Source organism: Podarcis vaucheri (genome assembly GCF_965113315.1).
Source record: "Podarcis vaucheri genome assembly, chromosome: 15".
Taxonomy (NCBI): domain Eukaryota; kingdom Metazoa; phylum Chordata; class Lepidosauria; order Squamata; family Lacertidae; genus Podarcis; species Podarcis vaucheri.
The window spans coordinates 7,243,653-7,257,581 of record NC_138753.1 but is presented as its reverse complement, the minus strand read 5'-3'; the positions used below and the strand labels follow the sequence as shown (position 1 = coordinate 7,257,581).

The window sequence follows — 13,929 nt, the reverse complement described above, 5'->3', positions numbered from 1 at the left end:
TTCCCAAACAGTAGCCATGTTTGCCTCTTGCAACCGCGATAAAGGACACATTCCCACGCCACGACACACTAAAGAAGCATGAGCGCAGACCAAAACATCTGGAGGCACCAGCTTGGGGAAGTCTGGACAAAACCATGGGTGGTCTGTGCAAAACAAAAGTCTATGCTAAGCTAAAAATTGCGGTGGAACTTTTTTTGGCAACCCAAGGGCCAAAACACCTCATGGGCAACCTTCTGGGGGCTGCACGCCAGTGGTCGGCAGGGCAGAGGATGCTCACCTTACCACCCTATGGTAGAAGAAGAGTTTGGATTTGATATCACTACCCTAAGGAGTCTCAAAGTGGCTAACAATCTCATTTCCCTTCCTCCCCCACAACAAACACTCTGTGAGGTGAGTGGGGCTGAGAGACTTCAGAGAGAAATGTGACTGGCCCAAGGTCAGCCAGCAGCTGCATGTGGAGGAGCGGGGAAGCGAACCCGGTTCACCAGATTACGAGTCTACCGCTCTTAACCACTACACCACACTGGCTAAAGACATGGTAGGTTGCATTCTGGCTTCTCCGAGTGGTTTAACATAAGGTTACTAGACGTCCCCATTTCCCGGGGACAGTCCCTGGATTTACAAATCAGTCCCCTGACAAAATCCTACCATTCCGACTCATTTCAATGAAGTGTCCCTGGATTCATTGAAAAAAATCTGGTAACCTTAATTTAACTACCAGACCATGGAACTCTGGGAACTGTAGTCCTGTGACGGGAGCAGGGGTCTCCCCAACCACCCTTAACATACTGCAGCTCCCAGAATTCTCCGGGTGAAGCCAAGACTGTCTAAAGTGGTACGGTATGGCTTTAAATTTATACTGCAGATGGGGCCTTAAATGTGTTCTCCTTTACAGTATGTCACGAAAGACTCTTGGTGACATTGAAAACAGTGCAATCTGACTGCATGGAAATTTTCTTTTTCTTTTTTTAAAGCACACACAAAGCAAGATATAGCTGAAGTGTTTGAGCAGGAAATGGCAAGGGCAGAGCCCGGCCTGAACCGCAGAGAAACGCAGCGTGCAATTCTAGCGGCAAAACGCACCCATCTGGCTCGGCCAGGACAGAAGGCCCACATTGTGCCGGTGACAAATGGCTAACTGATACAAAGAACCAGGGACAGTGGCAGCCTGAAGAACAGGTCAATATCAAGCTGTCACAAAGCCCTCCGAGAAGCGTAATTAACCGCTTACTAACCTGGCATCATCAGTCATCGTGGAATGGTCAATGGGGGCCATGAAGCTGACCAGCTTGCTGTGGACGTGATACCTGGGAAGAGAAACACACACGCGGAGAGGGCGTTGTAACTATTCAGATACAGGAAACGAAAGCAGAAAGCAGCCTTATTCTCAAGTCAAGACCACTGGTCTGCCTAGCTCAGAACTTCCTGCACTGGCTGGCAGCAGCTCTCCAGGGTTTCAGGTGAGGAACGATTCCCAGCTGTACTGGAGGCTGAAGATGGGGCCTTCTGCATGCAGAGCAGATGTTCTGCTACTGAGCTGCTGTCCTCCCACAAAGCTGTTGCGCATTCACGGAAATCGCTGCAGCTAAGCGATGGAGCACACTCTGCGTTCGCGTGAGGTTTCGATTCAGAGCATCAGATCCAAGCTATACAAAGGCAGCGGTGGGAAGGTCAGAGGGCCCCTTCTCTCCCCAGCACTTTCTCCTCCCAGCTCTCTTTCCCTTCAACGCTATACAGTGGTACCTCGGTTTAAGAACAGTCTGGTTTAAGAACGATTTGGTTTACAAACTCTGCAAAACCGGAAATAAGTGTCTCGGTCTGCAAACTTTACCTCCGTCTAAGAACGGAATCCTATGATGTAAGTAATGGGCGCCGGCTGCTAGCCTGCTCCCTAAAATATCACTGGTTTGCTCATTTCTATATACAGTGGTACCTCGGGTTAAGTACTTAATTCGTTCTGGAGGTCCGTTCTTAACCTGAAACTGTTCTTAACCTGAAGCACAACTTTAGCTAATGGGGCCTCCTGCTGCTGCCGTGCCGCCAGAGCATGATTTCTATTCACATCCTGAAGCAAATTTCTTAACCCGAGGTACTATTTCTGGGTTAGCAGAGTCTGTAACCTGAAGCGTAAGTAACCCGAGGTACCACTGTATAGGGTGCCTACATTCTGCATGCACTGGTTGCATGGCAACATGTGCCAATGGCTTTAGATACCTATCAGGTCCATAAATTACCATATAGCATATATTCAACACACAAAAACAGCGACAATTTGTTGTTGACAAAGGACAGCTGGACATATAGAGGGCCCCATTACTTTCAGTAGCTTAGGGCCTCATCAAACCTAAATCCAGCCCTGGTCATTCCCCCCCCCCCTTAGGTTTTTGATAACTCGGGGGTGGGGGAGGGGGGGAGAGAGAGACATAATCCCACAGACAAAAACTGTTCTAAATCCCTTTGGCTAAAAGGAAGAAGAAGAAGAAATAATAATAATAATAATAATAATAATAATAATAATAATAATAGAAGAAAGGTTCTATGAGCCCAGCTCAGGGTGGTGCGATGTCTGTCGGCGGGCTCTGGCGGAGTCATGAATATATCCCAGTTGCGTACGACGCTGACAGGAAGGAATATTGATAGTCAATAATTACAGGCTTTTAGGCCCAACAAAGCAGCTCAACCCTCTTTTCATAAATTATCTCATGACATCTATCTTAAAAATTGCTATGCCAGGCCTGACCCAGCCCCACTCGGCTGACTTCTATCAAGTGCCCATCTGAGCACGGGATTTATTGTTTTGGTCATACACACACACACACACACACACACACACGGTGCTTGAAGTTGTGCTTCTCTCCCCTACCTCCAACCCCCAAAACCAAACCACACCAGCAGGGAAGGCAGTACAGTAGATTTTCTGGCTTCAATGCATCAAAAGAGAAACATCTTGTGCTTCAAATTTATTCCGACGCACAAATCAGGAGAAAAAAGGTGAATTGGTGCTAGCTGACCCAAGAAGCCCCCTAGGTGTTGCTGGACTCCAGCTCCCATCAGCCCCCCAACATGGCCAGCGGTCAGGGATGCAAGGAGTTCGAGTCCAACCACAACTGATCTGGACGCATTGCTCCAATAGTTGGACTGGCTAGGTATTCATTTCCAAGCTCGATTGAAAAAAAAAGTGTTGGTATTATTAGCCTGTAATGCTTGGCGTCGTGGCTTAAACATTTAGAAATATGAGAAATTATTGTGGGCCACCTGAGCACATACATGCAATGCAACCATGCACACTTGCCTTGCAGCCACGCACTACTACTACTACTACTACTACTACTACTACTACTACTAATTTATTATTTATACCCCGCCCATCTGACTGGGCTTCCCCAGCCACCCTGGGCAGCTTCCAACAAAATATTAAAATACAGTAATCCATCAGACATTAAAAGCTTCCCTAAACATGCACGTTCATCTTTCCGCTCAGAGTCTCAGGGGCCTGAATTTTAGTCTAGCAGCGACAGATCAAGCAATGATGGCACCAGACAAACTTCCCTTGGCAGAGCATTCCCCAAATGGGGAACCACCACTGAGAAGGCCCCGTTCTTGTGCTGCCACCCTCCGCATGGCCTCTGATGGTGAACGCAATTTTATCCTTTTTTTTTTTTACTGTATACTGCTTTGATAGCCTCTGCCTATCGATATAAGAAGAAGTGAGGCTGTGTAAGAAACAAATAAATAAAACTCGAAGCTAAGAAGGCAGTCAGGTCCCACAGAGCGGGGTGGGAGGGTGAGCTACAACTGGCCAAGCACCATAGACCGTTTGTTTTTATTTCACAATATTTACCGTATTTTTCCATGTATAAGACTAGGGTTGTTGTTTTTTACCAAAAAAATAGGTTTAAAATTGGGGCTCGTCTTATACATGGGTAGTGCTGAGGGGTGTTTTCTTAATTTGGAGTCCCCAAAAATAGGGGGCGTCTTATAGACGGAAAAATACGGTGTATACCGGTTGATTGTAATAAAACCTCATAGCGGTTTACAAAAGAATAAAGTTATCAGTATTTTTATTTTTTAAGAAACCAGTTAAAAACAAGTATTTAAAACATACCAAAAAAATTGAAATCAACAATAAGCTAAAAGCAGATTAAAACACAGGACGAATTGTATATGCCTGGACAGGCTTACCTAAACAAAAATGCTTTTTTGGCAGACACCAAAAAGAGTACAGGGAAGGCACCTTCCTCATGTCAACAGGCAAGGACTTCCAAAGTCTAAAAGACCGATTTCTTACAAGTGTGGAACAAGCATTATGCACCAGTGCTAGTTTGGCTGACCGAAAGAGTCAAATGGGCATGTATGGTGCAAGGTGATCCGTCAAGTAAAGACAAGGCAGCCTAATGTACTCACCGAATTTTCCTTCCTTTGCTGGCCTTTTTGTCCACTTTCTTCCGGATTTTGCTCCGCAGTTTCTGGATAGCCAGCCATTGCCTAAGGAAGCAGGGGGTGGGGTGGAATTGCAGTACTTGTTAAGGTTCTTTGAAAGAGGGTGGGGACATCATCGCACAGCTTTTGGGCGAATGCTGAAGATGCACTTCTTCAGCTTGGGCTGGTGTATATTTCTAGGACCCCCTTAAGTTTTCTGATTGTAAATTGCTTTAATCTGTTCTCCATATTGTGAACCGCCCTGGGACCTTAGGATGTAGGGCGGGTGATAAATTTAAATAATAATTTAAACAATCAGCCCCCAGGGCCCCCATCAATGGGAGAAAGGCACCCATATCAGCTGACACTAGGCTTATTCGAACCCTGGCAGCCAGTAAAATTTGGGCATGTGTAAGGGGAGAGGGAGGGTCATTGCCAGAGATGCTGAGCCAGTGCAAACAGGAACCGAGTGGGAAGAGCAAACCGCCTCTCATGGATGGAGGACTTTTGAGGGGATATTTCCAGAGGCCATCATAGGAGGTACCCAAAGGTACTGGCAGCCCCTGAACAAGCTGAGGGACCAGGGAGGAACTTGTTTCTATGACCAGTTCGGTGCTTCAAAAAAGGCTTTCTTAAAAAGTGAAACACACACCCCATCACCACACACAGCAACATTTCTAAATCTGGTTAATGAATGTTACACATTTGGAAAACAGCCGCCGGCTAAAATTTGGAAGAACATTGAAAAAGGGTGTGGGGGGGGACACAATAATGAGAGTTAGGAAAGAACCTCTGCTGCGAACACACCATACCCTTAAAGTACATTCAAAGTACATTTCCTCTCTCAAAGAATCATGGGAACTGTAGTTTAAGGGTGCTGGGAATTATAGCTCTGTGGGGAGGGGGAACTACAGTTCCCTGGATTTGGGGGGCAGTGTGTGTGTGCTCTGAATGCGCTTTAAAAGGTATCGTGTGTACACAGCCACATACATACAGGATGGATGCACACAAGCACAAACACACACACCAAAGAAACTAAATAAAAACTGAGCTGGAGTTGGTTGCATACAAATCACTGCCCATAAGCTGTTTGATGCGTTAAAAAAAAAAAGCTCAGGCGCATCGGTGAAACGGTTTTCATCCTTGTTAAAATATTGCCTGGTGGTGTTTTGTTTTTGTTTATTTGGTGGTATGTCTGGAATATTATGGAAACAAGGCTCTGCTATCATTTAAACAGGAGGCAGCCCAAAAAACTCCCGCACTTAAGTGGTGATTACATTGTACATTTATCTGACTTTACAATAAAATAGATTGCGGTAATTAAGATTATATTAAGATTGTGGTAATTGGATTTTGAGATTCCACCCCACCCCACCCTGCGATGCCGGGCTCCCCGACAAGTAAATCAGGTGAAGGCAATGCCAGCTTCCAGCTTAAAAATAAAAATGTGCGTAACTAGCAGGAAGAATTTTCATTCCCTGGCTCCCGTCCACCCCCTTCCCTCCAATTCAGTCTCCTCCAAATATCTTCGGCACACACATACGGGGTGTAATAAACACAAATCACTTCCCACCTATCCCCTTGCCTTTTTGCAAACATTACAATTCAGACTCAAAACTTGAGTATTCATTGCACTGCCCTGCGCAAGCCAGCAGTGTGTTGCCCTTTGTGCAATGTTTCAAGCCAGACAAAAACAGGCTGCTTACCTGCCCATTGCCACCTGGTCGTTGGGGTCCAAGGAGCTGGTTTTGCGTTCAATAAGTTCCCTGAGGAGCTGCAAATGAAGAGAAGAAGAAGCTATGTTTGGTTTTGTTTTTAGAAAAGAGCAATACGAGATTGTGGAATTCTCAGACTGGGTTTGAACAACCATCTTGTAGGGCAGGGGGAGACAGAAAAGAAAGTCAACCTGCTGTTCCTTCTCGCCTAGACTTTACTTCCTTCCTCCTTCCTCCCCAGGCTCAGTCCGCATAAGTTAGCAGGCTCAAGTGTTAACATCTTGGCTCCTATACTTAGAATGGCTTTGCTGGCCACGAACAATAAATATCAAGCGTCCCTTGTCCCTTCAACCAGCAGCCTTGCCAGATCATTTCGTTCTGCACACCACTGGAATGAATTCGCCGAAACTCCCAACGGATCTTACCCAGCTTCTGAACTCAGGAGAATTGGAACCATGAATTTCACCCACCCGTCCCACGCCAGCAGGAGCGCACCATTCCTGGCTCAGCTTCGTTATTTCCTCAAATCTATATAGCACAAAGTAGCTTTGAATGAAACCTCAAAGCGGTTTTTAAACCAGAATAATGCAGTGTCAGGTTACCAATGGCTCAGAATATCACCACCCCTGGCTGGCAGGATTTCTCCAGGGTTTCAGACAAAGACTACAGTCACAGCCCTTGCAAGAGATGTTGGGGACTGAACCAGGGACCATCTCCATTCATCCCTGACCTCTGGGCTATTCTTCAAGCTCAAGAACTGCCATTTCTACCTCCTTCTCCGAGAAGCTCCCTTACTCAGCAAAAGCTTTGAGACTACTGAAAACACGCAATGGGAAATATATATTTTTTTCAGTGGTAAGGGCCACATTCCCTTCTGCACAACCTTTCAAGGGCCACATTCAAGGTGTTGGGTGGGACCAGAGGCGAACGTGGGTGGGGCAACAAACCTAATTTTTACCCTTGCACAGCAAAGGCTGCAGACATTCACACATTGCCCTGTGTCCTCCACTTAGGCAAGAGCAAGAGGCACTATCAGAATGCACAGACACTTCCCAGCCAGGCAAAAACACTCAAGGAGGTTGCGAAGCCGGGTCAGTGGGATGTGTTTCAAGAAAATCAGAGGGCTAGACAGAGAAGCCCAGAGGACCACACTTGCCCCGCCCCCAGGCCTGTCTTAAATCCTGGTAATCAAGGGGAGGGGGAAAGCCTTTACACTGGCTCTGACGTATTATTGTAAGCCGCCTTCTGTTTTGGAAAGGGAGTAGATGGTGTTGCAATAGTTTCTTCATCAAGAATGCCAGGGGAGGGGTCCCTTTGGGGCAAGATAAATTATGGAGGGGGGGTTAGAATAGGAGGAAGCTGGAACTCGCTTTGGAGCGCAACACAGAATGCCATTAGGAAGACTTATTGTACTACAGTTAATTTCAGACGAAATCAATGAGCGTTGCAGGCTTCCCTTCATCATTTTATGATTAGTTTAATCCACCCCATCTATATCAGCAGAGAATCTTTAAAAGGTCAGGCAGAAAACACAGGGAAAGAAAAGGTGGATAAAGGCATCCATCTCTACATGGGGGGAGAACAGGCGAGCTAACAATCTTTTAAGCCCAAACAAGTGGGTTTTTGGCCTGTTTCGGATTTCAATGCAAACCAGAAGTGGGATACGTTAATGCTCAAGATAATGTTTGGTGCATGGCTACGTTCCACTTCTGGCTCAGTAACAAAAGGCAGCAACACAGTTGAAAAGGTGACATGTTTTGTGAGATTCCTGGGAACCTCAGAATTCACTTTAAAATGGGCACCGCAAGGTTCTAGTCCTCCACAAGTTATACGACACAGTTGGACTATGGAATATGCTCCTCCCAAGAAGCAGTGGTGGCTTTAAGAGAGTGTTAGATGAAGCCCATCAATGGCTTCCAACAACAATGGCTCTGTTCTCTCTCTGCCGTCAGAGGCAGGAATGCCTCTGAATGCCAGTTCCTGGAAAACACAAGTGGCAGGGAGTGCTGTTATGCTCAGGTCCTGCTTGTGGGCTTCCCATACGCCTCTGCTTGGCCATGGTGAGAACCGAATGCTGGACCAGATGTGGCACTGGCCTGATCCAGCAGGCTTTTTTTACGGATGAGGCCTTAAGCAGAATTATTGGGCTTATTGCCTTCCTGCCAGCTAACTGGCAGGTTTCTTATAGACACTTGCTTCTTTTGCATTGTTTAGCCTGTTGAGAATAAGGAGGAGGAGGAGGATGGAGAACGACACAAAACTCCCAAGGCCCCAACCAACCTCCGATTATCTTGTTTGTTGTGCAACGATGGCCAGAATGCAAGTCTGGTTCTATGGACGTCAACAGGGTAGGGGGCAGTTTTGAACAGCAACAGTCCTCCAGTCTTGACTCCGTATAAGGCAGCTTCCTATGCAAATCGGCTCTTTTTATTCAGTACCACAAGGACTGGAAACTTACTTTTTTAAAAAAGGGGTGCTATAAGAAAAAACTGCTCCCTTTCCCTTATTGGGTATCCAGGAGCCCATAGAGCATGGGTAGGCAAACTAAGGCCCGAGGGCCGGATCTGGCCCAATCGCCTTCTAAATCCCGCCCGCGTGTTTTTACGTGTGTCCTTTTATTTAAAATGCACCTCTGGATTATTTGTGTGGCATAGGAATTCATTCATTTTTATTTTTATTTTCAAAATATAGTCTGGTCTGAGGGACAGTGGACCGGCCCAGGGCTGAAAAACTTTGCTGACCCCTGATCTACAAGGACCGGCAGCAGTTCTCCAGGGCTTTCAGGCATGAGACATTCCCAGCCCCACCTGGGAACGGTGAGCGTTGAACCTGAGACTTCCCTCATGCAGAGCAGACGCTCTACTCACTGAGCTATGGCCCGCATATTTTAAGGAGGATTCAAATCCTCCCTTTGATAATGCAACTCGCTTGCAGTTTTGCATGCAGAAGGTCCCGGGTGCAACCCCCCCCCCCCGGTGGCTTACAAACACATACATATGCAGAAATACACACACATACACACACACACACACACAGATCCCAGAAAGGTTTCAGCTAACCTAGCCTTAACAGACACCTAAGGGATGCGTGCATATATATTTATTTGAAACTGTATATCTCTCCTTCCCTCCTCAACAACTCTTCTATTAAAAAACATAAAGGCAATTAAAAAGCCCCCTGCGATGCTTTTTCCATTTGCTTACACACACACCCTTTAAATTCTTATTACTGCAGCAATTACATTCGGAGCCGTTAAGGGGCAGAGAGGCCGCTGCTTTGTTCCCGCAGGGGAGGGAGCAGAGAAAATAAACCCAGCAAGCTCCTTCTCTCTCTCTTTGCCCTGTTTATCTGATTGATTCCCCAACATCTTCCTGGCACACAATCTATCAGTTTATCTCTCCCACTTCATCACAGTCACTCCTGGCAGCTAAGTACAAGATCCAAATCCAGCCTTACGCAGACGGGCGACACGTTAAAACCAGTGTTAACGGCGGCACCGCTCTGTAAACAGTTGCCCTCTGGGGCTCGGGGAGAAAATGGGCTGCTCCCTTTGCCCAGGCAATATCACGGGAGCAAAGAGTCTGGAGAGGAGCAAAATGAAGGCGATACTTATTAGATGCCTCGCTTCCTCTCCTACCAGCGCCAGCTGGTATGGCCAATCTTATTTTTGGAAAGGGAAAGGGAAAAAAGAAAGCTTGAATACTCTGCAGCAAAGCGTATTTTCGTTCGCAGCAAATTGTTCCTTCCCCGCGAGTTTGCTTAGTGGATCTGTCACGTGAGCACAGGGGGCTGTGTAGACAACCGCCTTTGGGGCCAGGTAGGGGAAGAAACGAGTGGGCGCTGTCTGTAGGGTAGGGTGGGTGCCGGTTAGGGACACGGGTGGCGCTGTGGGTTAAACCACAGGGCCTAGGACTTGCCGATCAGAAGGTCGGCGGTTCGGATCCCCGTGACGGAGTGGGCTCCTGTTGCTCGGTCCCTGCTCCTGCCAACCTAGCAGTTTGAAAGCACGTCAAAGTGCAAGCAGATAAATAGGTACCACTCCGGCGGGAAGGTAAACGGCGTTTCCGTACGCTGCTCTGGTTCACCAGAAGCAGCTTAGTCATGCTGGCCACATGACCTGGAAGCTGTATGCCAGCTCCCTTGGCCAATAAAGCGAGATGAGTGCCGCAACCCCAGAGTCGGCCACGACTGGACCGAATGGTCAGGGGTCCCTTTACCTTTAGGGGAAGAAAAAGGTACAAATTCTGCATGGGGGTTGGGGGTTAGAAAGCCACCCAAGTTAGATAAACTTAAGTCTGCAGTCCTACACAAACACCACACTTCCACCGGCGAAATCAATAGGTCTCTTTTCCAGAGCTGGGCTTCTTCTCTGAGCATCCACCACACTCTTTGTATCAGGTGCTCCTGGCACACTTTGGAGAAAGAAGCCCCGAGGCCAGGGCCTGGGGTTCCCCATCCATATTGCAGAGCAAACAGGAGAGGGGTCCCCATCTCTGACCTAGCTAGTTTCTGTGTTTGTGTGTGTGTGTGTACAGTGTGCTGTAGGGTTTAGTGTTGGAGCAGGACCTGGGAATTCAGGGTTCAAATCCCCACTCGGCCATGAAGTTCGCTGGGTGACCTTGGGCAGTCAATGCCTCTCAGTATAATCTACCTCACTGGGGATTAAAAGAAACAGCAGGGGGAACCACAGATGCCACCTTGAGCAACTTGGGACAGAAAAAGGTGGGATATAACTGCAATAAATAAGTGTGTGTGAGAGAGAGGGGGGGGGAGAGAGAGAGATTTAAAAAGCAACCTGAAGTTTGAGAATCAGAATTGTAGATCTGGAAGGGACCACAAGGGTCATCTAGTTCAACCCCTCAGCAATGCAGGAATCTTTTTGCCCAACATGGGATTCGAACCCACGACCCATGATTTAATAGTCTCATGCTCTACCAACTGAGCTATCCCTTCTCCAACCCACTGAAGTCATGTTAACAATGGATTTATTTATTTTTTAAGGAAACTTAAGACACAAGCAAGGGAGGGACACTACCCAATGGAAAAAGTCTGGTTGGCTCTGCATGGGTGCCTCTACTATTACTATTGGTTGTTTTTTTAATAAAATATTTGATTAGTTTTTCTGCTATTTTGTCCTATGGCCTTGCAGCCAACACAAACACAGAGACTGCACCAGGTTCCAGAGCAGAGCCAAGGGATCAGAGTAAGAGGATAAATGATAAACCAATTTACTGGAGGAAACAGCAAAATCTCTTTCTTTTTTTAAATTCCAGCACAGGGCCTTTAATAAAGAAGAAGAAGAAGGGAAGGTGGGAGGAGGAATGAGAAAGAAAAAGAACACCACTCTCGGTTCCTGAAGTTGTAATATTTCATTAGGCTCAGCAATCCCAGTTAGAATTTATTAGTCAAAACAGAAAAACTCTAGTCAGACCCCCACGTATTCCATTAGGAGTGACAGATGGAGTCTCCCAGTGTCTAATTATTAAGTAGGAAACGCAAGTAAATCACACTATCAGCACTAAGCCCCCGATGTGTGAAGATTGAGGCAGAGGGAAAGGAAATGGTGGTGGTTGAGGAACTGGGATAAAACTGTGGCTGGCGAGTTCTCTCAATCAAACTGGCACCAAACGACTTCCACTGATGCAAATCTCCTAATATGGCCCCCTTATAGCCTGCCTCGGAAGGCTGAAACTTGCCAAGGTCAGCGGCAGGAAGTCTTTCTCAGCCCAGGGACCACATTCCCTTCTGGGCAAGCTTCCAAGGGCCACGGTCCCAGTAGCGGGCAGAGCCAGGGGCCTAAAGAAAACAGAGTTCAAGCGATGCTAACGTTCCCTTTGCACCACGGGAGAGTTACTACACACGTCTCACACTTTTGCGATGTAGGGAAATGCACACAGGGGGCAAATGCCCCGGAAAGCATGCCAATATGTGTATGTCTGTGATGTGCTTCTTAAAAACGTACACGAAAACGTGTCTAATGTGCACTGGAAAGCATGCACAGTCAGGGCAGACGGTGCACAAAAATGCCTATTTTAGCGGCAAGTCAGGTGGGTGCAATTTTTCATTTTGTTTTTTTAAGATAAAAAAGGGGGGAGGGTTCAATGATTGAGCATATATGAAATGGAACAGAATTGAAACAGGTGGCCCTGCCCTTCCTAGCTATGCAAGTTCAGAGAAGTTCAGAGAAAGCAGGTCTCTGAGTACAGAGTAGCTGGGGGAACTTGGGGGGAGGGGGCTTTCCAAAGGCACTTCGTTTGGTAATTTGGGCTGATTAGATAGGCCCTTGGTTTTTTCTGATGTTCTCATTCATCCTCCATCTCCATCCTTCTCTTCGTCCATTTACAAGATGCAATGGTGGCTGCCACCAACAGGTTGGTTAGGCGAATTCAGGGAGGATCAAGGCCCAGGGATACTAGCCAAGATGGCTTTGTTCTGCCTCCGCTGTTGGGAGGCGGTAATGCTACTGGATGCCGGCTGCTGGCGGAAACAAGTGGGGAGACTGCTCTTGCACCCAGAGCCGTCTTGCAGACTTCCCACGGGTATCTGGTTGTGATGAAAGGATGCTAGACTAGATGGGGCTTTGTCCTGAGATCCAGCAGAACTCTTCCCATGTTCTTATACAGAGTTCATTATTGCCGTTGTTGTTTAAATTTCTATACCGCCCTTCATCCAAGGATCACAGGGTGGGTTACGTATTTAAAAAAACCACACAAAAATGCATACCATAATAAGCAAAAAAAAAAAAACTTTTGTTTGTTGTTTAGTTGATTAGTTGTGTCTGACTCTTCGTGACCCCATGCGCCAGAGCACGCCAGGCACTCCTGTCTTCCTGCTGTTTGGTCAAATTCATGTTGGTCGCTTCTATAACACTGTCCAATGCTCCCCTACCACAGTTTAAAAGGCCATAGACTTAATTAGCCAAAGGTCTGGGAGATGAGGAACGCTTCTTTTACTACCTGGCACCTAAAGATATGTAACTAAGGCACCAGGCGAGGCTTCCTGGGCAGAGCCTTCCGCAAGCAGGAAGCCACCACAGAAAAGGCCCACTCTCGTGTTGCCAACCTCCAGACCTCTCGCGGAGGCGGCACACGAAGAAGGGCCTCCGATGAGGATTGCAGTGTGTTGGCTACACACTGGGAAAGTATCCTGCTGTTTTGGGGCAACAAGCTATCAGCAGCCAACAATGCACACTCAGAAAAGGCGAAAGTGCCCCTCTAAAGCTGGTTGCGAGCGAAAACAAACACTGAGAATTACCGTATTTTTCGCTCTATAACACGCACCTGACCATAACATGCACATCGTTTTTAGAGGAGGAAAACAAGGGAAAAAACATTCTGAATGAAAAAGTGAATGTATCATTTTTGTGCTTCATGCTGTGGCCACAGACATGTGATCTGATGGTGAATTTGGGCTGACCCAATGCAAAGATCCTGAGGATCCATGTGGATCCATGCTTTGTAACCACATTTTAAGTGGGGAGGGAAGGAAAAACACAGAAGGGACAAGGAGCACGAGAGGGGTGTGCAGAGAAGCAGCTGGCTAAGAATATATAACGGGAGGGAGGAAAGGAAGGCAAAAGTCCCCCCCCCACCTACCCAAGCCAGCCAGCTCTCTCTCTCTCTCTCACACACCTGCATGTTTTCCGGCTGGAGCACGGAGAGGAATTAGAAGGAAGGAAGCTCTGCTTTCCCCTCTTCTTGCCTGGAGGGGAGGGGCTTTCCCTGCTCTTTGTTCCGTTTGAGCAAACACAGCAACGAAACAGAGGAGGGTGGGCAGTAAGACCCTGAGGCAGAAT

At 47.2% G+C, this 13,929-nt stretch overlaps 1 protein-coding gene across 1 annotated transcript in view; it reads right to left on the bottom strand.

Annotated features, from left to right (window-relative positions):
• AATF (apoptosis antagonizing transcription factor) overlaps positions 1–13,929 on the bottom strand; it is a 69,331-nt gene that overhangs the window by 13,189 nt on the left and 42,213 nt on the right. Inside the window, exons 9-11 of the mRNA XM_082200854.1 lie at positions 6,126–6,193; positions 4,405–4,485; positions 1,236–1,307 (exon numbers count right to left, since the gene is read on the bottom strand). Of these exons, the coding sequence (XP_082056980.1) occupies positions 1,236–1,307; positions 4,405–4,485; positions 6,126–6,193 (221 nt within the window). The remainder of the gene's footprint in view (positions 1–1,235; positions 1,308–4,404; positions 4,486–6,125; positions 6,194–13,929) is intronic.